The sequence below is a fragment of the Caretta caretta genome, chromosome 18 (assembly GCF_965140235.1).
Source record: "Caretta caretta isolate rCarCar2 chromosome 18, rCarCar1.hap1, whole genome shotgun sequence".
Lineage (NCBI taxonomy): Eukaryota > Metazoa > Chordata > Testudines > Cheloniidae > Caretta > Caretta caretta.
Genome location: NC_134223.1, coordinates 22,897,893 through 22,925,097, shown reverse-complemented (window position 1 = coordinate 22,925,097; position 27,205 = coordinate 22,897,893). Strand labels below are relative to the sequence as shown.

At 42.9% G+C, this 27,205-nt stretch overlaps 1 protein-coding gene across 17 annotated transcripts in view; it reads right to left on the bottom strand.

Moving 5' to 3' along the window:
- The window catches only part of CAMTA1 (calmodulin binding transcription activator 1), a 939,042-nt gene that overhangs the window by 674,717 nt on the left and 237,120 nt on the right, over nucleotides 1-27,205 (bottom strand). For all 17 annotated transcript variants that reach the window (XM_075121021.1, XM_075121016.1, XM_075121014.1 and 14 more), the window contains exon 3: nucleotides 19,922-19,989. In XM_075121021.1, coding sequence (XP_074977122.1) covers nucleotides 19,922-19,989 — 68 coding nt within the window. The remainder of the gene's footprint in view (nucleotides 1-19,921; nucleotides 19,990-27,205) is intronic.

Sequence of the window (27,205 nt, the reverse complement as noted above, 5' to 3'; positions counted from 1 at the left end):
AGGAGAGCGGCTTTGAGTGGCAGCAGCAAAGACCAATATAACGTTAATGACATCTGTGCCATCAGTGGTTCCCCAATTACCAGAGACTAGGCAGCTTTCACTATTCTTAGGGACACCAAATCTGATGCTGGCCAGCATTGCCATATAAGAAAACAGTGTTCTGATTTTGTAACTCATAAGCGTCTCCTTGAAGAACTCCATGGGTTTATACTGTAATGATGGCTAGTTGGGCTCCAAATAGCTCAGTGTTCCCTCCTCCTCACCACTGCACGCATCCCTCAGAATCCGGGGACAGCTACCCCAGCAACTCCTTCAGAGTATTGTGGTAGCTGACTAGCATTCTGGGGTGTGCTTTGGGCAGAGTCTGCCAGAGAGGGAAGCTGCACTGCAAGCATGGGCGACATGTAATGGAGGCCGGGGGAGGGGCAGTGGCGGATTTGGGAGCCCCGGAAAAGTCTCCCCAGCCGTGGCCCAGGTGCTGAGAAGCCACAGCAGGGGCACAGAGCTTTCCGGTTTTGGGGCCACTGGGAGGAGTGGGGCCGGGGCCTCGGGGGGAAGAGGTGGGACAGGGGAAGCTTCATCCACTGCCCATGACTGCAAGTAGCAGATCCACTGAAGAGGGAAGAACAGGCAGGAAAGGGGGGTGGCTGAGTTCCACAGAACAGTGCAGGGAGCACACACTGTAATCCAATGAACTCCCCCTAGAAGGCAAAGCCAGAGAGCGAGAGGCAGCTGCCAGCAGGTCTTACCAGGGCAGGGAGACCAAATAAAATGTCAGTGCCAAGCTGCAGCAAAATGGCAAATTCCACAGCAGAAATGCTGAAAATCTTGGCATCTCGAAAGTGCTAAACTCTGTGGCCACAGAACAGCAGAGTCCATAGGGCCTTAACTGAGATGAATGGGGTCATTCACATCCCCAGAGCCCTTGTTTCAGGGTGCCTGCAGATTCGGGCAGAACAACTGCATCGGTTACATTTGGTTCATGTTTCCAAGGGTCTCTGTGCAACTAAAAGGGCTAATGAGACTTTTTTTTAATTTTATTTTATTAAAGAAAGGGTCAGAAAGAGAAAAAACCCTGCAACGTGGCAATATATTAGCATAATAGTAAATGTACAGAGTGTTCTGATGTAGGCTACCATGTAACCATTCCTTAAACACCTGAAAAGCAAGCTGTAATAGGAGACTAATGGGTCACATCAGCCATACAGCACCAAACTGGTGCACATTAACTATGGCACAGAAACCTGTCAATCTATAGAAATGGAAAAGATCCACTGGGTTATCCAATCCATCTTCCTGAGATACAGGATTGCTGCCTTCAGTGTCTCCTCCAGCCATAGGTGCTGGAACCAGAGATGGGGGTGGGGGGAGCTTCCACACTCCCTGGCTTGAAGTGATCCCATCACGTACAGGGTTTACAGTGTGGTCCAATGGCTCTCAGCCCCCCACTATATACATTGTTCCAGTGCCCTAGCCCTACAGATAGGGGTTAAGATCACTATTCTACAACCCAACAGACCTCACTGATAAGCTGTATTTCTTCATATTCAGCCTAAAATTTCCCTTCCTTCCCTTCAATCTAGTATGCATACCTCTGTCCTCTTGGATCACCTCAAACAATTTCTCTGTGGTGGTTCAAATTAGTAGACTGGAGTTGATAAACTTCCCTTACCTAATGGAGCAAAGCAGAGGGGGGGGGGGAGGAGGAGAATGGCACAGAGAGTGTGACAAAAGGGGATTGATGGGAACGTGGGTGTGGCATATGATGCTTTTGGGGAAAGTAGGACTGCTTTTTGCCCTCTCATTTCAAAGGCTGTTTTTCTATCCTTAGATCAGCCTTACAGGCAACGGAGGTAGACAGGGCGACTGTACTCCCTGTGGTGGAGTGGTCCATAACATGCAGCCATATATTGGCCTACTTGGTTATAACTTCACAAAAGAAAATACGAATAATGGAAACAAAGGCTCATATTTCCCAGTCCTCGTGGCAACACCCATCTGCAGTCTCTCAGCTTCACGTCAGCAGAACAAACGTAAAAGGATGCCTCCTTCATACGTCAAATTTGGACATTTCACGATTTTGCTCAGTAAGCTGGAAAGAAATAACTTCTCAGTGACCATGTGTTTATCATCTCCAGTGACGTCGGGCACTAGGCTCTGAGCACCCACCCAACTGCTTCGCTGCTCTGCCATCACTGGCACAAAACTGGCCTTTTCTCAGAATATAAAGCTCTAACTGGTGATGTGTAAGTTGAAAGCAACCTGCAAACAGTTGGTTAATTTCTACAAAATAGTTTCATCCTTGACATCTCTCCTGGAGGCTGGTCCCCTTTCTTCTGCCAGCAGTATGAAATGCGTAATATTTATCTGGTGCCTTAATGAGAAAAATGTGACTTTCTGATATTTTAATGTTTTCCTAGATAACATCAAAAGACTTGAGAATCAATAAAGCCTTATCACCCATGGAGCATTTGATCCAATTAAACACACTGTTGTGTCTGACATCAACAGAGAGAGACTTACAACTGTCACAACTCTTAGCATATCAAATGAAAGTTAATTCCCACCTGCATTACTCTGAATTTGCAGCTTCTTGGGGATGTGAAGAATTGATATGGGGCTGGAGGGAGTATTGAGAGATCCACATTCAGCCATGGAAGTTACTGTGATTTTTGAAAAGATCAGATTTAAAAAGCGCACACAACAGCAGCAGCCTTGTTACTACAGCAAGTTTCTTAGCCTGCAAGCTCTTCAGGGCAGAGATTGTCTTTGTTGTGGGTTTGTGTTGCGGTTTAAATACAAGACAGCACAAAGCTTTAAGCAAGCAAACAGGCTGGTTTGCTAATGGACTTTTGCTTGTAGCTTTTTATTTTTATTTTTTTTGGTGTGTATTATATTTTTTAATAGATAAAAGGAATATATTGGCTTTGTTTAATATTTTTATTTATTAATTTTTATTTATTGCATTTTTTGCTTTTGGGCCTTGAGTACAGTTTTGGGAGGCTTCCCACGGTTTATGTCATTTGGGCGAGATTTCAAGGATTTCAAGATTTCCCTTGAGAGGAGCTGTGTGTGCAGAGCTCCTATACAACACTTCGGGTGTGCCCTGAATGTCGCCAAGCGCATGAACCTTGTATGAATTCTACAGGTTTGTAAAGTGCCTGGTGCCATGGGACCTGGCCCATGACTGGGTACCTAGGCACTACAGTAATACTGACCGCAGACAGAACTCAATATCTGGATTAATTCCATAGAGCTCGGTTTCCAATAGATCCAAGTTCTGAAACCCAAAGAACCGAGAAGCACACTGCTACTGCCACCATGTTTCTTGCAAGTCTCCCCTTTGCTACCGCCACACCGTACCCACTGTTGGGTTGTTATCAGTGAAATTCACCACCATGCAGGAAGTCAGCACAAGGCTAGGGACCTCTACACAGGGCTGAATTTCACTCTTTGAGAGCATTTAATATCTGTGCTGCAGAGCGAATTTAAGTCAGATGGAGAGACGGAGACTGGCTTAAGATTCAGCTTCCTAACTTCCATAGCTCTACAGCTTGGCTGCAGCACAAGACGACAGTTAATTTCCCACTCTTTCTTCTAATGACAGTATCATTTTCTCGGGAATGCGCCATTATGAAGCGGAAAGGGGCTTTGGTCAGTATCTCCTAAGTCCCTTGTTTTGAATCTCTTTTGATGGACAAATACAAAAAATTAGCCACTTTCTTGCTGTCCTGACTCCAGAACTCTCAGAGGCTTGGGGAAGGATCCAAATCTGGAAAGTTACTCTCTTTGTAGGGCACCACGAGAAGCCCTTTACTGGTTAGCTATCCTAGCAATGGTAGTCAAGTCCCTCCCAGCTCAAGTGCTAGAATGCTTCAGGAGAAAACAGTTAATTCCATAATTCCTTAAATCTGAGCTGACGCAAGGGCCCCTTTAAGGAATCAGTGAAAGACAGTTACAACGTATAACCACAGCAGAGTGCGCATATGAACAGCATGTGTTTCTGTGAAATACACAAACTACTGGGTTAGCAAATTATTTCTCATTCCACACAAAGATAAAGTCTGTTTATTACATACACCAAACGCTGTTCTTAAGCATAAAAATCAGCCTCTGGAGTCAGCTCTTCATCTTCTGACAAACAGTTTGTTGTACAAATCAATTTGTATTCACAACATCTGAATAGCAGGTCCTCCATTATGCACAGTTCCCTTCAATCAAAGTTTCCATACTGTGTCCCTGACATACAAACAGTTATGGTGTTGCAAAACTCTATTCCCAACTCAAGATTCTATGTGCATGTTTACAAAGCAACGAGAGTATAATTTAATTTACAGATAGAGATACCACTTTTACGGTAAACGTTACACTTTCTAAACCATTCATTGCATAAAAGCCTGTTTATCCACATTTCTGACACACCGCACGCCGTATCATTGAATCTATGCATCCTGATCACTCCTGGCTAATCATAGGAGAATAACTCAGATGCTTAGCTCCAATCATCAGCATTCAAATTTCAGAGCCAGATTTCTTGGAGAAAAACATTGCAAATAAATAACCTCAATATAAGTGTTTTGGTTTTCTTAATCTGTGTTTTGAAGGTCATTAAAATGCAACAAGCAACCGCAGCCACTCTCCCTGTATGTTACATTTCTGATGCACACAATATATTGGTAAAGTGAGAGAATATCATTAAAGGTTAATTATGAGCAACTTAAAGGTTATTTTTGCATATCTCACCTCCTGGACAAAAGCTGCTTCTTCATTACCATACTAGAATATAAATTAAGCTGTAAAGCATTTAAAATGCCACAAAGTCGTTAATTTTATTAGCATGTTAAATACCATGAACAAATACGAGTTTTCTTGGTCCTTCTGCAATTTTCAGACTTTCCCTGGAGAACAGCTTTTCTCTGTAAACTCAATGAGTTTCTAATACTGGGAAAGAGAAACCCTCTCCTTGGTTTTTCAAATGCTCCCATTTCTTTATTATATGTTTTAATCAGAGAGGATTAAAATGCTTAAAAAGAGTCAGATCTAGTTCTAGCTGTCAAGTTTCACCATCGTTCATAATATAAGGAGAAGTCTCCTCACACTCATCTCTATCACTCTTTTCAATCTCACCAGGTCAGAAACAGCCAATGTCTTATTCAGCTGAGGTCTACTGAATCCCTGATAACTAGGGCCCTACTAAATTCATAGCCATGAAAAATGCATCACAGATAGTGAAATCGGGTCTCCCACCGTGAAATCTGGTCTTTTGTGTGCTTTTACCCTATACTATACAGATTTCATGGGGGAGATCAGCCTCTCTCAAATTGGGGGTCCTGACGCAAAAGGGAGTTGTAGGGGAGTCAAGATACTTTAGGGGGATCGTGGTATTGCCACCCTTACTTCTGCACTGATTTCAGAGCTGGGTGCCCAAAGAGCGGCAGCTGTTGGCCGGGTACCCAGCTCTGAAGGTAGCGCCCTGCCAGCAGCAGCGCAGAAGTAAGGGTGGCAACGCCATCCCAGGCCATCCTTCCTTCTGCGCTGCTGCTGGCGGCGACTCTGCCTTCAGAGCTGGGCTCCCAGCCAGCAGCCGCCGCGCCCCAGCTGCTCAGCTCTGCAGACAACACAGCAGCAGCGCAGAAGTAAGGGTAGCCGTACTGCAACCCCCCACCCCTCAATAACCTTGTAACCCCCCCCCGCCCCGCCCCATCTCCCTTTCGGGTCAGGACCCCTACAATTACAACACCATGAAATTTCAGATTTAAACAGCTGAAATCATGAAATCTACTATTTTTAAAATCCTATGACCGTGAAATGGACCAAAATGGACCATGAATTTGGTAGGGCCCTAGTGAGAATACACACATCATACTCAGCAGCCTTTGAAATCTTGCCAAGTTCTTACCCCCATATTATTTGATCTATGTAGAATCAGAACCAGTCCAAGTTCTGAATTTCAATTTTGCCCAAATGTAACCGTATAATTTTTTCATTGACATCTATTGATGGAAGAGCTTACCAAGCCTCAGTGAAAGCAGACACCAGTTTACTGAATAATTTATTGCTACATTTGGTCAGAGAATCTCTTTTTCTGATGATTCCACATTTTCTAGGGTTCTCCATTTCCAAAGGAAGGATGAGGTTGAAACTGCAGAGCTGCTTGCTACAGATAATATTGACAGGCTGTCGCGCCCATCCACACCAGCATGGTGTCTGAGCTCCGACTTGCTGCCTATGTGCAGAAGCAGACAGGGATGAAGGACATTGCTGTTGGAGTGGGCCTTTGTGGGGACTGCAAAGAAGCACAAGAACATGAGCCTCCATGGCTTGGTATCCTGGAGGATTCCAGACAAGGAGGACAGCAGGCTGGACCAAACAGTTTTTCCCTCTTCTGAATGTAATGACCCAGCCAAGCCCATAAGTGGCTGCCTGGATTTTTTGGGATACAACCCACCCCACTTGCTCCCACTGAAGAAGTCATCAGGTAGGGGACACAACATGAGGCCCAACCCTTATGTTTTCCTCTGGGATAAAGTGTCTCTGTCTCTGCAATATTAGGAAAACAGGAGGTATAAGCTGAGGATGGGTGAAGTTAATATTCTGTTTCTGAACTGTAAAAACACACTCATGAGCAGCTGTACCCATTAACTCTTATGAAAAGGAAAGTGAACTGCCTTACACAGCACTCCAGATAAAGACTAAAATATCAGCATTTGCACCAATTAAATCCCATCCTTTTAGGATACATAGATATCTTATTATCCTGCTAAGTTTTCAGGTATGGTCTATAACAATGATGCCATTCTTCTGAGTTACTAGTTAAATATTAAATAAAACAAGCTCTCCGGTAGCACAAGCTCTCACCTGCTGTCTAGCTGAATAATTCATGGCAAACATATTTGAATGAACTGATCTGGGTCAGGCATCCTGACTGCTCTAGCAGTTCTGCTATTAGGTCATTTTAAAACAAAAGAGATGAGCTGTTGAAAGGATTAATTATTGGCTTTTCAACTCTTCTGGACCACGGTGGCTAAAAATCATTACAAATCAATGGCTATTAAACCATCTCAGTACAGTTTATCCTCTTCAAGGGAAAAAAAAGCTGGAAATACAAAGAACAATATGAAAAAAGGGTCAAGATCTTAAAAGTATAAGATGAGCAGTGCCGTATTAAGCAGGGATGGTGTCAAGCACTATCACAAGTTCAAAAGAAGTTGACTGCACACATTTCATGAGCTACACAAAGATATGCTGTTTGTGCAGTTTCATAAAATAAAAACAAATTCTAGCAGCACAAGCAGAAAAGCAGATTTTACAGCCTATGTAGGTGGGTGGGGCAAGAACTAATTTGAGGAAAGGCTGACAACCCCAACCCCTTTTACACATGCTAGGTGTAGGAGAGAATACGGCTCTTTATAGCCCTAGCTAACGTATTTAAGAGGCTTTAGCTATTTTCCAACAATATTTTGATGAGCAATAACCAGAGCAGGACTTTGGATACAAAGCTACACATTTTAACCTCTGTTTCCTTCTCACCCCTTCCTAGATATCTCACCTCTATGCCACCCTTACAAAACCACACATGCTAAATTGCTTGTACAATGAACTATATTTTCTTGCTGCTTAGGAAAGTCACTAAGGGGAAAAACCACCCATGTTGTAAAAGATACAAAAAGAAAGGACTCCGTGCAATGCAGCAAATGAAGAGTTCAAAAGCAGATTTTCCCAGCAACTGCTGGAGAGTGAGACAAACTCACAATCGGCATCTCTGCCCATGTGGAGAAGAACCACTCATTAAGAGTAAGAGAGAGCCCTCTTCTGAATAATACATTAGGTTTCACACTTCTCTTAGGATTTTTCAGAGTGGTAACACTTGCATCATTGCTGGCCACTACATATCTTTGAAGTTCTTAATAAATCAACTCAAATACCAGGCTATGTGTTTGGGGGATCTCCGCTCCATTGGCAAAGTATGGGGCCACATTATACTGCATCTCAGTATCAAACACAAAACAGCTATGTGAATGCAATGCAAAGGTGGAACTTAGAACTGATTTGGAGTTTTCCCATCAGGAAATTCACTTTCTGCACAATTTAAATTTTCTGTGGGAAAATTGCACTTCTTCCTTGGAAAATCATTTGCAGTTCATAGATACTAAGGTCAGAAGGGACCATTCTGATCATCTAAGTCCGACCTGCACAATGCAGGCCACAGAATCTCACCCACCCACTCCTGCGAAAAACCTCTCACCTATGTTTGACCTATTGAAGTCCTCAAATTGTGGTTTAAAGACTTCAAGGAGCAGAGAATCCTTCAGCAAGTGACCCGTGCCCCATGCTACAGAGGAAGGCGAAAGACCTCCAGGGCCTCTTCCAATCTGCCCTGGAGGAAAATTTCTTCCCGACCCCAAATATGGCGATCAGCTAATCCCTGAGCATATGGGCAAGATTCACCAGCCAGATACCCAGGGAAGAATTCTCTAAGTTCTGCAGCTCCCCCGCCCCCACTTCCCAGCATCCTGCTAAGCAGGCTGTTGGGGAGCCCAGGGAGCATATTTCACTTAGAAAACACTGAAACATCCCAGCTGGGAGCATGTTTTGGTGTTTCCAAAATATTGCAGAAATTTAGATCCAGGTAAAATTTCAAGTCTTTGTTTTTTTCATCCCAATTTGGGATGGAAAAATTTCCAAAAATCTCAGAAATGTTCACAGAACTGAAAAGCCATTTTCCAGCCAGCTGCAGGGGAAATAGCAAGCATTCAAATGTCAGGAAATTCCAAAAGTTGTTTCCATGATAATTGACTCTGGAGCCACCAATGCTGGCCAGTAAATTAGTGCAGAATGCCACTGGCTTGTTATTACGTGGTCCTATGTGCCAAGAGTGCATTATACTAATGTTTTGTGGCCTATCCTGGCTGCCAACTGGTCTCTGGAATTTAAAGTGGTAATTTGGCTGCATATAGACCTGCCTAAGGGTCTGAGATCTTCCTGCCTGAGAAGCCACCTCTCACCCTCTGCCATACTGCTCCAGCTGCAATCAGTGGAAGCAGCCAAGTTAAGAGCCCCTTAATTAATAAATTGAGAGGGCCAGTGGCAGAGTTTTGCATGAAGGACCCTGTGCACTCTAATTGTTATGTGATTAGCTCTGCTGTGTATTGAGGTTTTCACAATAAAAACCAATTTAAAAAATAAACAATGTTAAAGTAGAAACCACACTTTTTTTATTTAAAAATAATCAACTCAGCTAATTGAGAAAATTTCACCATATACCCAGTGCAATAAAATACAAGCTCTTCAGCACAGACTGAACTGGAGAGTTGTGCTTCCAAGGTAATGACCTTAACACTGTAAATTAATTCTAAAGCACAATTGTTTTCAATCTTCATTTAAAACCAACCTTAGTTAATCTTGCTTTTAATGACATAGGAAATGGAAATTCCCATAATAAAATAAGTTATGAATATTTATTATTCTATTTTTACCTGAAAATTGAATAATTCATCAATTAACTTTACGATTAATTATTCAATACAAAATTAATATACTGCAAAATTCTAACATCTTTAGAACCCCATAGCACTTTCTGATAAAAACTAACAGCAGAAATATGATGTGATTATGTAATATGTATATATATGGGGTATGTGGAACCACACACACACACACACGCAGCAGCCTGTCTACACTACCCGCCGCATCGGCAGGTAGTGATCAATCTATTGAGGATCGATTTATCTCGTCTAGTGTAGACGCGATAAATCGATCCCTGATCGCTCTGCCATCAACTCCGGAACTCCACCACTGCAAGAGGTGGAAGCGGAGTCGACTGGGGAGCAGTGACCATCGATCCCGCGCCGCGAGGACACGAAGTAAGTGATTCTAAGTCTATCTAAGATTTGTCAACTTCAGCTACGCTATTCTCGTAGCTGAAGTTGCACATCTTAGATCGATCCCCCCCCCCAGTGTAGACCAGGCTGGCTAAGCTTGCTTTCTTGCCTTACCTCTAAATATAGGAATGGACTTGGGAGCCAGGAACTATGTACCCTGGATAAGCCACATTCCTCCCCTGAAAATTTGGCTGCTTGTCTCCTGGGGCAACATACAGACATTTCAAAAATTCATAAACTCACAACAAAATCGTAAGTAAGGAAAGTTCTAAGACACAAAATGTTCATTAAGCTAGAATGAAGGTCAAGGGAAAAAATAGGACTTCAATCAAAACCAACCTTAAACACTCAGGAAATTGAGAGATTAGGTTAGACTGAATGAAATCGGGACATTCACAGTTAGAGGACTCATCCTTAGCTCTGTCCTCAGAGCAATGCTCTGAGAAAAAGCAGAAACCCTGAGATAGCCCTATCAATCGGTATCAAAGAGCTTCATCTCTTTAGTAACCAGTAAAGCAAGAGTCCCGTCCTCTTAGTCCTGTAGCAGTTGTGCTGATTCCTGCCCTCTTTGAATATTTTTCTGTGGCTTCTACATGCTGTAATGTTATAAATTATTAGCCCTACAAATCACTTAATGAGGGCCATCGTTTCCCACTTTTCTTTGAGATTCCAACAATTATCCATGTGCCACAGGCTCAGAGCTAGCGCATCTGCAAAGAGATATCAAAGCACTTTCAGGAAAAGAGATGATGGCTAGGCAGCAACAGAGCACTAGAGATGGGCGTGCACAGAGCCAGTTAAAAGCCAATGTTCTGCCATGCACACGCAAGTTGGACAAGTACAGTCAGTATCTTCTCCACCTTCAAGACAGGTGAGGCTACAGACTGCAGGTACCTTCAAACCATTATGAAAACAAAGATGCCAAAGGAAAGATGCATCCGATGAAGTGAGCTGTAGCCCACAAAATCTTATGCTCAAATAAATTTGTTAGTCTCTAAGGTGCCACAAGTCCTCCTTTTCTTTTTCCCGATACAGACTAACTCAGCTGCTCCTCTGAAACCTTACAAAGTGTGTGAAAGGAAGGAAGCTGTTCTCTGTACAGCTTTGTGCACTATATAAAAGTGTGAAATAAAAATCCAGCCCTCAACTACTTCTGAACAGTCGGAAATTATAAATTGTTCATGTGCGCATGCATGTAGGTGAGAAATGCACATTCTCCATTTTCAACATCACTTTACAAACCAGACCAGACCTTATTTAATGTATTTATTTGTTATGAACTGAGTCTTGCAAACTTTGTGATTTATGAGGTCAGAATTTATCAATAGGAAACACTACACACTCTACTGTCCTTGTCTATTAAATGAAAAGCTATGCTTGTTTTCCTAACTCAGCAGAGGGAAATTAAAATGCTAAAAATAAACCAGCAGGTAGCAAAAGTAAAACTAAATTACCACAAATAGATAGTGACACTGTATGTAAATTGCTATTGATTTGTACGAGTACATTGTAACTGAACATTTTTAGTTTCAGAAATATTAATCACTGCCAAGTCTCACTGCCTAGAAATGCCAGACGCCACCTTCCTAGGCTGCGAATCTCCAACTGGGATTTCCCCCTTCCTTCTCCCCCCGGCCCTTTCATTAGTGCAGAGTACAGCTCACCACAGTGCCAACAGTTTATAAGGAAATGCTTTTAAAAAAAAAGAAACCTCAGCTCACAGTTTTGTGAGTACCAGAGCCAAAGCACAATTGTTTTGTATGATCTCTGAGCCTGCCCTCCCTCCACACTCCCAGTCACGTCCCAATATCAGAACGTCTTTCAGGTGGTAGGAATGAAAATAAGACTTGAAATGGCAAGATGCCACACAAAGAGGGCAAAGAAAGATTGGAGGGGCAATTTTCCAACTTGCAGGGCCTTAACGGAACACTCAGCTCCCAAAGGAACGTTCACATCGGTACTTCAGCAAGTAACTGGCTGTTGTAGGTGCCTGAAATGTTCATTTAAGTGTGCATATACGGGACATTCACATCTTCTAAAGATGCTTAGATTGAGAAATCAGGGATTGTCTGTCTGGAATTGTGCCTCAATCAAGCAGTTTGGTGTCTACTATTTCTTTGCAATCCAGCTGTATGATCCATGGCTTCTTGGAAATGACCGTGCTCTCTGGGCTTGCCAACAAGGGGGTGAAGCAACATCTAGGAGCTAATGAGTGAAATCTCCACTCAGGACCAGGACTGTGTGGCGCTGAAAGAACTACACAAGAGTGCAAATCCCACTACAGCCATTTCCTTCAGGATTATCAGAGTCTCAGCAAGGGAAATCCTCAACATGATAGTCAGCAGAGCTAGCAAAAGGAAGTGCCTTTAATTCAGGCTGTTCATCCAAGACCCCTCCTTTCTAGCCTTCAGTCGTTAGGCTTCTACATGCTAGGAACTTAAATATCTAGAGAGACACAGAAAGAGGCAGATTGTTTCCAGAGGAAGGAGTGCCCCTCTTAAATTCCCAATCAATGTCTTTGTTCATAGAAAACACACCAAGGTGCAACAATAAAGGCATGCATGGCCAATGAGGAAGAAAAGTAGGTTTGTGTAGAAAACTCGGGGGGGGGGGGGGGATATTCAAAGCACAGCTATTTTACATGAACTTGTGTATACCACTGCCAAGCTCAACGAGACCTGGCGTTAGCATTGAGTTTCAGCAGCCTGCTTATTTAAAATCATACATTCTCTCTTATGGGCTGGAGGGGCAGTGAGAAACCCAACTCCTGCAGAAGTGAAATGGCCAAGTATACACTGTATAACTGAACAGCAAACTTTGCCAGATCTTTTAAACTGGCTCTGAAATTAATTTTCGGCTTTTGCTACAATGGCGTATTCTCAGACTGCCACAGTGATCACTTGGAATGTGGAGCCATTCAGGCAAGTTTGAGACTTTGCCAATGATTGTAGGTTTTATGTCATAAAAAGAATTTGCAAGACATATTAACAAAATACTCCAGCATTGCACTATGTAACCAGGATATGACCATATTAACTGCACAGTTTGAGGAATGTGTTTATTGAAGGGCTTCTCTACACAGGGACACTCGGGAAAATTAATCCAAATTCACTAAAGGTGAGAATTTAAAGTGGATTCATCAAATTGCATTAAAACCTGTGTGGACACACTCATTCAGAATTAAAGCGGCCTTAATTTGGTTAAACTAGGAAGACATTTGCAGAATCCCAGTACTAGTTGTGCTATAATGGCTGTAATTTCATTCTGTATCACCTGGTTTATCTCCGTAGCCCATTTTAACATGCGGGCGGAATTTGCAGAAATACTCTAGGTTTCATTCATGGCCACTGTCCATGCTGAGTTCTGGAGGTACCTAACAGAATATCTGAACACATAGATCAGCACAGGATTGGTCATATTGTCTTTGAAAAATTAAGTACAGTGTTAAGAACAAAGGTTATCGGCAGTTAAAACAGGTCTACCTGAAATCATCCTCTCTGCAGTCCTCACCTGTCAGGCAGCTCTAGTTCCATCAGGAAACTAATTTGATGGAACTTGATTTTTCTAATTTATGTGACTACAATCCAATCTAAGGTGCACTGATCTGCTAACACACACTCGTCGTTCACGGTTTCACTTAATTCACAAGAGACTGGAGACTCAGAGCGAAGGTTTCTTGAAGAATCTGTATTTTATATTGTTGTTGTGCTGAGAAGTTCATGCACATTTCAAATCCTGGCCACATCTAGGACTTAAAAGTCCAAGATAAAGACAAATGGAGATACCTGTACTCTGAAAATCCTTTTCTTGTAAGCTTAGGTCAGACTCTGTTTAATCACTTTCATTGATTTTTATGTTATAAAAAAGACAAAATAAGTAATATCAAGCAAAGACAATATGGATAACATAATGCTACAAAATGTAGCATGAAAGAGATAAATAACCCTGCATCAAAGCACAAATGTAGAAGGTAAAATCTGTGTTTATCAGTTACAGGAAGAGACACGATTTAATTCTCAATAATCGAATTGCAGTCCTTATAGAGAAACTGGGATCTAGTGAACTGAACAGCTAACTCCAGTGCACGGAGCCTGGGTCTACAACTCCTGCGATTCTAATCCCAATTCTACTGATGTCCCTTTGGTTTTAGCCTGTGGTAAGTCATTTAGCCTCGCTGTGCCTCAGTTTCCTCATGTTGGAAACAAAGGTAATACTAAGAGCTGGTTGGGAACTTTTGAACTACACTTTTTTTCATGGAATCATGTCAGTTCTGGGTTTAGGAAAGTTCTGTTAGGATGAAATTTTTGGTCAAAATCAGAGAGAGAAAAAGAGACGGTCTGAGAACAGTCAACAGCCTAGTGGTCAAGCAGATGCACATTCGAGTCACTGGTCGACATCAGAGCCAAGACTTAACTTCGGTCTCCCACATCCCACGTGAGCACCCTGACCACGAGGCTATAAAGTCAGTCTTCTACACACTCTCTTCCCCTTACCTCCCCCTATCCCCCCTTCATTGGAGCTCTTCTGCTTTGTATAAATATTCATTGAACCATGGGGGAGAGAGAGACTGACTCTTATAATCTGGTCGTAGGGGCACTCACCTGGGATGTAGGAGACTCAAGTTCTTGCTCCAAATCAGGAAGAGCTACTGGTTGCAACAAACCTTTCATTGGGATGGTTTCGCAGGTGAGGCATGGGATCCCTGGTCAACAGCCGAGACTCACCCCAGAACAGCCAATAGCTCAGTAACTGGGGCACTCACCAGGGACATGAGGGATTATAAACCGGTGGTGTTATGAGGATTAAAGCTTTTAAACGTGCTTTGAAAATGAAGAGCACTAGAAAAAACAGTAGTTTTAGAATGTATTGAGGGAGAAACCAAGATTGTTTGTGTCTGGAAAATCCACTGTGCCACTGAATACCAGGATGCCTTTCACAATGAAAATAATAATTTTATTCCACTTCCTATGGGAATGTTTAGTAATTTTCCATGATTTGCATTTAAATCTAGAAGCATCAAAGATTTTATTAGTGCTACATTACAGTAGAACTTTATTAATTCTCACTAATGACTAGAAGATCCATTGTGGATTAGTTGGCAAATTAACAAGTAAGCAAGCAAATATGATTACAAGAAAACATCAAGGTTACTACATCACCAAATGTACTTTGTTAATTTATGTTGATACATTGTTTAGTTTTAATTAGTTATAATAATCTCCAGTATGTTTATTAGCATATTTTGCAAAAATAAACTCTTAGTTACACAAAACCAAATAACTACAGTGCTGTCCGACAATTAATCTTTATTGACCACGAGAAAGTCACTTTACCATGAGATTTGTGAAATTCATTGATTCATACGTTCAAAGAAACGTCCGGTGTCTCTATGACTCTTTGGAAGATTTCTCATTGCTTCTTCAGTCATTAGGATTCTGTTAATAGACATGCATAAGGCACTTTCTTACCCACGGGTTACAGAGATCGCATACAAACATTAGGACATCCGTGCTCACCATTTCTTTGTAAACACGGGAACTCAGTTGTTTTAACATATTAATACCCTTATTATAGATAAATGGAAAATATTAAGCCACGTTGAAACTCCAGGCATGTAGATACGGCCTGAAACCCGGAGCCACCCCCTCTTCTGCCAGCCTGTATATTAGTGCAGTAGAATTATTCCATTCAACACATTTCAGCCAGAGCAAACGCCCCACCCTGAAAGAAGTGTTAGGTTTCCATTATAAACACGCCCTTCAGACAGCAGAGCTGTGCTACCCAGTGAAAAGGAAAGGGGAGACAAACTGGCACTGCACTTTCCTAAATCATTCACATGCACATTTCAAATTACCTCTGCACATTCCCTTGTGAACACACAGCATTAGTTGGAGCCAACTCTGCAAAGGGTCTCATCTCTGCCATTCACAACATCCCATTATCGACCTTTCAGGATGAATAGTAGTTCGCAATTAGCTCCTGTCATGTGACATTATTGTATTGTAATGAAATATTGTCATCAATATTCAACACCCAAGAGCCTCACCCTATGATCTTGAACTCCAGCCTTCAGATACACCACTGAAGGTGACATCATGGCTAAGGACCTGCAGAGGACACCAAGTTTCTCTCTTCTGGATGCACACATGCCCCAGGCTGCAGTTTGGACTCTGCACTCCACACTTCTCATCGGGAAAATATCCAACAGAGACAACTTTTTGTGGAAAGAAAACTACTTTTGCAGAAGAGCCACTCACAGCCCCTTTCCCTATACATTTAATATTACCACATGGCTGCCTCCCACTAAAGAAACAGCACCCCATTACTGAATCACCCTCTAGGATGCAATAAGGACTATTTGTATTGTTAGACCATCAGAAAGCAGCACAGACAAGGGTCAACCCCTTCCTGAAACTCTTATACCCAACATCTCTATGAGCACCAACTTCCGCGATTCATTTCATAGCGATGCCTCAGCTCACACTACATATCAGTTTATTAAGAAACTCTATAAGTGTCAGTGGTGCAATTCATTTTTATTAATTTCCTAAGATGAAATTAGCAGCACCTGTAGCAGCAAACAAAGAATGGGGAATGTTCTGGTTCAGTGCTGGATCGATGTCATTAATTCTTTAATACCAAGAGACCTGTTTGTATGAACTCAGCATTTAACTGCACCAATTAATTTCAATATTAAAAAAATTTCAAAATGAACTCAACAACTAATTTAAGAAGGTCCTTGAACAGCCGTTGCAACTTTCCTCCTCATGGGACATTATGCTTTCAAGTATAAATACACAGGAGCAGGATATTGTAATATTAATAGGAAAATTGCTATTTTCATGCATTGCCTTTAGCAAACTAAACAAACCCTTAAAGTCAAACATTTCTACAAACACATGCATATTTCTGATGTATTTAATGGTGCTGTATATATCCCCTGACTCTGCTTAATACGCTTTCTGACCACGCAACAGGCTGAGTTGGCAAAGGCTCAATGAGACATCTTTTTGCATTAATTCTATAACTTAAGCTCCCAGGTCAGAAAACAGCCTTTCCAAATGCAATCATTTTACCTATTGTTCTGAAGCCAATGAGTGGAGTCAGACAAATGGTTCACACAGCCCCAAGAAAAAGGTGGAAGCACCCAGAGACTGCAGATTAAGATGCCTGTCACTAGTGATCAAATATAGACCCCCACCCAGGCTGGAGAGGTGTGCGACACTCTTCACCCCAAGGGAGCACCATGTAACCCCCATATTCATCATTCATAATTGTTATATTGCAAATAAAGCATGCCATGTAAGGTACCATGGGAAAGGTTATGACCTGCTGAAACCAATTGTTCCATCTAAATATGTATATCATTAATACATATGAAGGTATGAGAATTGTGTAGTTTGATTGTCACTAAAATATGCAGTGGGTTTGGGAAGTGCCCAGATACTAGCTCCCCGAAAGACAATAGCAAGGAAAGTAACCAACGCCCCAGCAGGTGTCAAAAACCATCAACAGCCATTGTCCAGCAAGGGAGCTACAATGCAATGACTCACCTGCACAAGGCCACACCAGGGGAATTGCTCAACCTGGCCTGGGTACTCAGCAATGGCCCCAGACATGCCTGGATTTGTGTTCTCCAAGCACATGGACTGAAGGTATGAAACAGAACACCAGGGCCCCATGCTTGGCCTTTTCTCCTGCCCCCATCGATGCTGCAAGCAACAAGGACACTAAAGACTCCAACAGAGGGGACCAGCCCAGGTTTCAAGGGAGAAACCTTTGTCCTATGAACTGCAATATCCAGTGGGGTGAGAAAAACTGCTTAATCTAGATGTTGCCCAGTCTTATAGGGTTGAGAGTTTAGACTATGTGCTTATATTTTAATAACCACTCTGACTTTTTGCCCATCACTTAATCTATCTTCTGTGATCAGTAAACTTGTTTTACTGTTTATCTTTACCAGTGCGTTTGCCTGAATTGCTTGGTAAATCTGCTCAGATTTAGGCTGGTGTATAGCCACTTTCCACTGATGAAGTGGTGAACCAATTAATAAACTTGCATTGCTCAAGAAAGGGTCTTGAGCAGTGCAAGACGGCATATTTCTGAGGTACAAGGCTAGGAGCTGGTGGGATTTGGCTGGTGCCTTTCTCTGTGAGATTCATGAGTGGCTCTGGGAGCATTCATGCAATCCAGCTGGGTGTGTGGGGCTCCACATGCATTTGTACTGAGTGATAACAGCACTGAGAGGGGTTTGTTGCTTGTCACTAGCAAAGCACTGAGAGAGACAGCCCAGGCTGGAGAGTTAAGGGGGCGCAGCGGTCCCACAGTCACAGGCTGCACCCCAGGGATCCCATCACAGTGTTCACCTAAAGTTCCTTGGCAGAAAGAACCTGAACTATCAGCCGTTGTAGGAATACATTTGAGTCTGATGGAACTGAGCGCCCCACCTGTAAAAGCAACAGCACATGAAATTTCTCACCTCTCAATCCTCACACACACCCCATTTTGATAACGATTAATGAAGAACTTGTTTAATGATATACGAGGATGTTAAGGCAGCTTGAATGCTTGAGAAGTGGGGGTGGAGAGTGTCCTAAGTTTAACAGAAGTTGGCTTCTGACTTCCCAAAGAAAGCCACCCTTCTCGGTTCTTTAACTGTTCTTCTACCATCCTCCTTTGTCTAAATCCTCCCCTCAGCTGTGAGCTATTAAACATTCAGCGAGTTAATTTGTACTATTTGTTACGGTCAATAACCATTCTTGTATCTTACTATAATTTCTGCCCCTACTAATTACAAAGGAATATGATGCCAAACCAAGCAAACTATCAAAGATTCATCTTGTGCTGTGTCTGCTGTTCTCTCTTTGCATTTGCATTTCTTGGGGACATACTCAATGGGAGATGGAAGAGGCGCACTCTGGCTTTACAATATGCTCTTGTCTGCATTAAGCATTGTTGGGCTGCTCTCCAGGCAGTGGTTAGCACATTGAACTTCAGAGACTACAAGTGGAAGGGCCTCACTTCCACTTACTCAGGCATCCTCCCAGGAAAAGCACCGGAGTTCCTTGTATTATCTGGAGGCAGGTCTTGCCTGAACATAGTTCATTATTCCTCCAAAAATGTGTTCTGACGCCAGTGACCCAACAGCCTAGTTGTGAACAGGTGTGAAAATGCACTGGGTTTCTCCCAACTATACAGCAAGAAAAACAGAACTTCAGCACGTCCTGCTGAGCTAAACCTCTTGTGACTAATAAACCCTTGCTCCATTCATTGGCAGTGAGAAAGATGCTATAATTTAGAAAAAGCAAAAATTTGGTTTTCGATAACACCCCAGAACTTTATACACTCTCCTTAAGCACAATTTCCTTTTCTTGTTTTCAGTCGCAAGTAGTGTAACTTCATGTCTCTTAACATAATAAAATGATCATCAGGATTCCACATCAGGAAAACATCTGCAGTCTTTAATTTATTGTATCAGTTCCCAGAGGGTTGCAGAAGTTAAACATTTATGGCAGTTAGAAGAATATATGACATTTACTGCTTAATAAACTGCAAACATGCCTGTTAATTTGGCTTTTTGGGATCTCCTTGCCGCCAGACACTTAACCCCAACAAGAAACATGCCAAAATACAAACAAACGTAGAGTCCGCGTTTTAAACAGGAAAAGTGCAAGGGATTTTTTTTTTTTTAGTTTCTAACTAACAGATTAGTGACAGTAGGGAGCATTGTCAAGATAAATAGCCTACAACCTTCACTCAACAAAGCCTTTTAAATGCATTCATCTGAAAGGATACAATTAAATGTTAAATCATCAGGTTAAAACTTTTACCTGTCAAGATTGCAGGTGGTCTGTTTTTAATCAATCTGATTTAATTCAATAAAACACTCATTAAGTCAATTAATGAGACTTCAGTGTCACAAGCTATCAAGCATGACTTGGAGTTTTCACTTTGTGCCCAATGAATTGATTACCAAGTCAAGTCATCAGTGAAAATAAATCAATGTACATTTTCACAAGCTGCAATATTAGCAATGTTACCTTGTTTTAGGGGAAGTCGTTAGCCATTCTTCATGCTTTTCAAATGTTATTAAATAAGCTGCAATTTCCTGAAAAAGAAAAATGTGCAAAAAAGAATTAACTTGCATACTAGTTTTGGAGACTTGAAAGTTTCACAGAACAGAACTTCTCTAAATCTGCTCCACCCTCAAGTAGGATACTTTCAATCCTGCCTCCGCTGCCAGATCCTGGACTTTAAATCCAGTTTGAAAAGTCTTCTTTGTACCACTTGGCACGCTACAATGATGAAAGCCTTTGGCTGGAAAGAGCAAGTCTATAGTGAGGACCAAAATATTTCAGCCTTTAAACAGAAAACATAGGAAAGTGCTTCCTATCCCAAATGCCATTCATTTAAAAACAGAAGCAGGCAACAGGTCTTCACTTAGTCACACTCACAACACTCTGTGTTAGGGAGGCCTCTGCCATGGACAGAGCCATCTTTTAAATCTTTCACCCAGGCAGGAGAAGTTGGGTTTTGTCAGCTTGGATTCTAAGCCCCAAGCCCCCAAAGCCAAACTGTGTAAAGATTAAAAGGAAAAAGGAGAAATACATTAAACCGTTCCCACCACAGAGAAAGCACTGATAACTTCATCTACTGTGCAGTTCCTCCAAGCTCTGCGCTAAGTCAGAAAGGTTAAGGGCATGATGGTGAAAGCATGGGCACCTGAAGGTAAATTAAATATTTATACACACAACATCACTGCAGATAGAATTACAGATTTATTAATAATTTCCATGAACAGCCAGTGGGTGACATCACCGTAAGTCATTGCTGCCACTTGCAGGCATGATACGGCCCATTACTTCCAGATGAGAACTGATTTGCTCACAGGAAATTGGCAGAGTCTGTAAGTTAAATTAAGATGGTGCTGGTTTATGCGTTTCATAAACCTCAAATTACTACAAAAACACCAAATCAACTTCCTTAAGCCTGATAAAAAAGCTGCTGAGTAGGAATTATGTATCAGTTTTCAATTCGAAGACTCAAAACTCCAACTCTGGGGCAGTGCTGTGCAGATGTGCATTTTATGGAGAGGAAGACACTAGACCTAGCTCACAGCATCTCTTATATAGCACTGGATTAGTCACTCCCCACCTTCAGATGTGACACACCAGTCCATTCCTCTCCTGTTTTCAGAGCATAGGAATTGCCATATTGGGTCAAACCAGGGGTCCATCAATGCAGGGGAAGTTGTAAGAAACCCACTAGTGGACAATTATGCAATTCCCTTCCCATAGAAGACATTTCTTCATAACCTTGTCAGTTAGTAGATGGTTCATGTCTCGGAAATAGGTTTTATCTTAGCATGCCTGATACAATTTTGGATCATCTCACTGTCTTATGAGTATCTAACACTTTTTAGAATCTTGCTTAGCTCTTGAATTCTATATCTTGTGAGTGAGAGTTCAACAGGCTGATTGTGCAATCTCCTTTTTTTATTTTTAAATCTGTTGCTCACAAAACGCAGGCTATTCTTGCCATTGGTCAGGTGACTGAGCAGGAAAGATATTAACAGGATGATTTAGGAAGGGAAGAGGAGTTTCTGGGCAGCCCGGAAGGGGGGGCAGTTTCACAGCCTCGGCCCAACAGAGGATGTTACAGACTACAGCAAGGAATGACACATTCTGTGGGGGAATATGCTGGGCTCCACTTCATCCTTCATGACTTACAACTGTAGCATACTGGCAATAGCAACACTAGAGCGAGCATTAGAACTGCCGAGTGTGCAGACTCACTATGGGGACCTGCATGTGGCCAGACAACCCTCCAGAAAGAGCCTGTCATGCTCTAACCCAGGACAAAAGCCTCTCCTCCAAGGTGCCACAAGTCCTCCTTTTCGCGGATACAGACTAACACGGCTGCTGCTCTGAATCCTCCACAGGTATTACTCCAGCAGAAAAGACGGCACCAGTCCCATTCATTTGGCTTTCACTCAGACAGAGCATGTCCCACCATGATGCACATTTCAGTGCCTTCCCATCATTGCCACCCCCAGCAACTCCTCCTCGTATATCAGCATCATTAAACCATCCGGAGAGCGATCCAGCCACTGTGGAACAATTCCACCCTAAAGAGGCAAGCACTCTAGAGAGACTTGTAGAAATCTAGCAATCAGGGATTGCTCCTGAGCTAAAGTAGAAGATGGCAGAAGTCCCATTTCCCACATGTAGCACTCTGCTTCTCGGCATACGTCAAAATTATGTCTGACTATCTAAGACCGTCTAGACTCCTACAGACCGACAAGGTGGGTGAGGTAATATTTTTATTGGACCAATTTCTGTTGGTGAGAGAGTGTCTTTTGAGCTACTCAAAGCTCTTCTTTGTTTGGGAAAGATACTCAGGGTGTCACAGCAAAACACAAGGTGGAACAGATTGTTTAACATAAGTAGTTAACACACATTTCAAGAGACCATTCAAGGTCTGTTTGGAACCAGCACACCCCACATTACCGTTGTAAAAATTTCCAAGAACTTGAGAGAGAAAAACAAACTGCTCCAATACAGGAGGTTCTGCATGAAAGCAGCTTTGCTTTAGCATTTCTTCCCCAGTGTCTCATGTCTATAGCCTCTACCTCCCACTATTTGCATTAGAACTGTTAGAATTTTCATAGAATTGTGTGCAATGTTATTCCCAATGTGCAGAATAGAAACAGGACCACTGTTGCCTACACATGATTTTACAGCAAGTCTTGCAGTATTTGGTGTGTTTCTTAAAGCCCCAGCTCCTGGAATCATGTGAACGAGAGAGAATCTTAGCATTCATTTCAAATATAAAAAATAATATTTTGGCCCACATGCTTGGGTTTGGAAATACTGCAGGACACAAGTACATCACCAAAAGAGGGAAGCTATGTCTGGCAGGGACGGTGGGGGTGCACCACCCCAGTGAGGGAGGATCCAGCCTCTCCCAGATGTGAGCTGCTGCCCAACCACCAGCAGGCATGAAGACTACCAAACATGGAGCCCAGTCTGGGTTGGGACTGTAATGGACATTAACTGAGCAGGAATGACTCAGATTAGCAGAGAGCTAGTGTGGTGGGGAAGGCACATTTCCAACAGAAGAGGGAAAAGGGCCCGGTGTTGGAATGGGGCTAACGGGGTTCGCTCTGATGAATATACTCTCCCTCAGCACAGTTTTATGGGGTAGGTATAACTCCTAAGGGTTAATTTTCTGATTGGGGTGGTGCAGAAGGGTGACATGACTCACCCAAGACAGAACCAAGTTTAGAATTCAGAAGATGCTTGCATCCTGTCCTGGACTCAGGCCACATCTCTCTCACAATCCCCACAATATATTTCTTATTCATACAAATTAAAGCAGTTTCCCCACACAGATTTGCAGTGCAGGATACTGCACATCCCAATGCATGAACAGCTTCAGGAGTAAGTCAGCTGCTGGACTGAGGGTCAGGAGAACTGCGTTCAGCTCCCAGCTCCAAAACTGACTTGCTGTGTCACTCTGGGCAAGTCGAAAAGGAGTACTTGTGGCACCTTAGAGACTAACCAATTTATTTGAGCATGAGCTTTCGTGAGCTACAGCTCACTTCATTGGATGCATACTGTGGAAAGTGTAGAAGATCTTTTTATACACACAAAGCATGAAAAAAATGGGTGTTTACCACTCCAAAAGGTTCTCTCTCCCCCCACCACATTCTCCTGCTGGTAATAGCTTATCTAAAGTGATCACTCTCCTTACAATGTGTATGATAATCAAGTTGGGCTATTTCCAGCACAAATCCAGGTTTTCTCCCTCCCCTTCCCCCCCCCCCCCACAAACCCACTCTCCTGAAGCCGTCACCTTCAGCCCCCAACTAAAACCCCTCCAACGCATTATTAAGGATCTACAACCTATCCTGAAGGATGACCCAACCCTCTCACAAATCTTGGGAAACAGGTCAGTCCTTGCCTACAGACAGCCCCCCAACCTGAAGCAAATACTCACCAGCAACCACATACCACACAACAGAATCACTAACCCAGGAACCTATCCTTGCAACAAAGCCCGTTGCCAACTGTGCCCACATATCTATTCAGGGGACACCATCACAGGGCCTAATCACATCAGCCACACTATCAGAGGCTCGTTCACCTGCACATCCACCAATGTGATATATGCCATCATGTGCCAGCAATGCCCCTCTGCCATGTACATTGGTCAAACTGGACAGTCTCTATGTAAAAGAATAAATGGACACAAATCAGATGTCAAGAATTATAACATTCATAAACCAGTCGGAGAATACTTCAATCTCTCTGGTCACGCGATTACAGACATGAAAGTTGCGATATTACAACAAAAAAGCTTCAAATCCAGACTCCAGCAAGAGACTGCTAAATTGGAATTCATTTGCAAATTGGATACAATTAACTTAGGCTTGAATAGAAACTGGGAGTGGCTAAGTCATTATGCAAGGTAACCTGTTTCCTCTTGTTTTTTCCTACCCCCCCCCCCCCCAGATGTTCTGGTTTAACTTGGATTTAAACTTGGAGAGTGGTCAGTTTAGATGAACTATTACCAGCAGGAGAGTGAGTTTGTGTGTGTATGGGGGTGGGGGGGATGTGAGAAAACCTGGATCTATGCAGGAAATAGCCCAACTTGATTATGTAAAGAGTTGTCACTTTGGATGGGCTAGCACCAGCAGGAGAGTGAATTTGTGTGCGGGGGTGGAGGGTGAGAAAACCTGGATTTGTGCTGGAAATGGCCCAACCTGATGATCACTTTAGATAAGCTATTACCAGCAGGACAGTGGGGTGGGAGGAGGTATTGTTTCATATTCTCTGTGTGTATATAAAGTCTGCTGCAGTTTCCACGGTATGCATCTGATGAAGTGAGCTGTAGCTCACGAAAGCTCATGCTCAAATAAATTGGTTAGTCTCTAAGGTGCCACAAGTACTCCTTTTCTTTTTGCGAATACAGACTAACACGGCTGTTCCTCTGAAACCTATTTCCCCCTGTTTTTTCCTAACCCCCCCCCCCCCCCCCCAAGATGTTCTTGTTAAACCTTGGATTTGTGCTGGAAATGGCCCACCTTGACTATCATACACATTGTAAGGAGAGTGATCACTTTAGATAAGCTATTACCAGCAGGAGAGTGGGGTGGGGGGAGGTATTTTTTCATGCCTTGTGTGTATAAGATGATCTTCTACACTTTCCACAGTATGCATCCGATGAAGTGAGCTGTAGCTCACGAAAGCTCATGCTCAAATAAATTGGTTAGTCTCTAAGGTGCCACAAGTCCTCCTTTTCTTTTTGCGAATACAGACTAACGTCTGTTACTCTGAAATCTGGGCAAGTCGTCTTTCTTCAACTGTGAATTGGGAGTAACAATGCCACATGCCTGTTTCTGAAGAGCAACGTGGACCAAAAGCGCTATCTGTGTGAGGTATTGTTATATGGAATCCCAGTCAGAGCCTCTCATTCTACAGCAGCCACTTGTTGCTTAACGTGGGTGCCCATTTCAGCTTGGTGAGATGGAAGCATGGGCATTGGCAACAGGGCAAGGAAGTCCAGCTGCCATTTTTAGCATGTCACTTGTGCTGTCAATATTCAAAGAGTAAAACAGCAGCACCCAGACAATATCTGTCCCTAATATTGACATTGCAGGACATACTCCCCTCAAAGTAACCCGCAGGATTCTCTGATGGGAAGGAGGCCAGTGCTAACAAAGTAACAAACCCAGCTCAGAACATACTTCATAGTGTCTGGGAAACTGATAGGGCTGGTGTGTAAAGTGAGCTAGAATGAACAAGGCAAAAGAACATGAAGGCAAAAACACTTAATCTTTGCATCATTTAATCTCCACGGCTTGGATTCAAATCCCAACCAGCCACATGAACATTTTTATTTTAGCTTTTCGTTATAAATTATGTCAATGCCTCTCTGCTTGCTGATTGATAGGCTGCACGGCATGAGAGACTGTTTAATTCAGCACAGAGCTGTATCCTGGGTATAACTACAGTACCGGTAAAGGCTCAAACCACTCAATTCAGGACAGGCTGCAGAAAAAGCTGCAAATGTCTTTTCAGAGATATTTTAATGATCACTGCTGTTCCTGCCAGCCTAATACAGGATGTGCTACAACAAGTTTAGAGGGATATTTTTTACTCCTGTTTCTTTAAATTATATTGGCAGCATTAGGAAAGGGACTCATGATGATTCACACAGAACGAAGACGTGACCAGCACATGCAGGTTCATAAATCCCCACTCTGATTGGAGCCAAGTTAGAAAAAGATCTAACCAAAGCACAAGAGCCAGCGACTCAGACTCCAGCAAAGGTTAGGCTGTTACCTGCCATAAATCCAACCAGCCGTTAGTTGTTAAGCTGGATCTACCATAAACACACCCAGGAGAACATTTCCTTGTGGGTAAATAAGGGGATTCTTAAAGATAGTTGCTCTGAAGTTAACAAGAACTCTCATGACTCCCTTCCTTTCTGAATGCTGCCTGCTAGGCCTTGAGGTGCCTGGCTGTCCCTGCGTCCCAAGCGACCTGTCTTCTCCTTCCATCTCCCCTCCTCAAGCTCCTGGGTCTTCGGTTCGCTGCACGGGTGCAGCATCTCCTGCTGCCCAGCGATCAGCCACACGACAGCCATGCTGCAGAACGGCACAGCCAGGCAGGTCGCTGATCACTCCCTTGGGGTGGGACAACCGCAAATAGGAACTGGCCTGACCCTCTGCCCCGAGTCCCCAACCCGGATGGAGAGCTTCACATTCCTATGGTTAGGGGCTGCCTAGAAGTTCTCTGGACTCACATCAGGGCGTGACTCGGTACAACGTTCAGCGATAGAGGACGTTACATGGAATCTGGAGTCTCCTCCTGGCTGTGACCCAGCCAGCCGACTACTACCGGGTCTGCCTCCTACAGCCACATTCTGCTCTGCCTGCCACATGGAGAATCCACAGCTCATGCAGCCATTCTGGACTCCAAACACACTGCTGTCTTAAAAGCTGCACACTTCTGGTTCAGATCCCACGGTGTCTTCGGTCTCACCTAAGCTCCTCCTGGGGGCTACAGATTAAAAACACTTGTAGAAGGCACGACTGGTACGCTATTAAAAACAGCCTCTACAGTGATCCTTTTGATTCCCATCGTCTGGAGCTGCTTTCAATGGAAAAAAAAAGAGGGAGGCTGCCACTTACTAATTACAACTGTTCAATTTAAGAGAAGCAGCATCAAAAATGAGTATTTTTAAAAAAAAATGGATATGCAGAGTGCAAGTATTAGAGCTTTTCATGGGCTGGATGCAAGCGCTGGGTTCTCTCA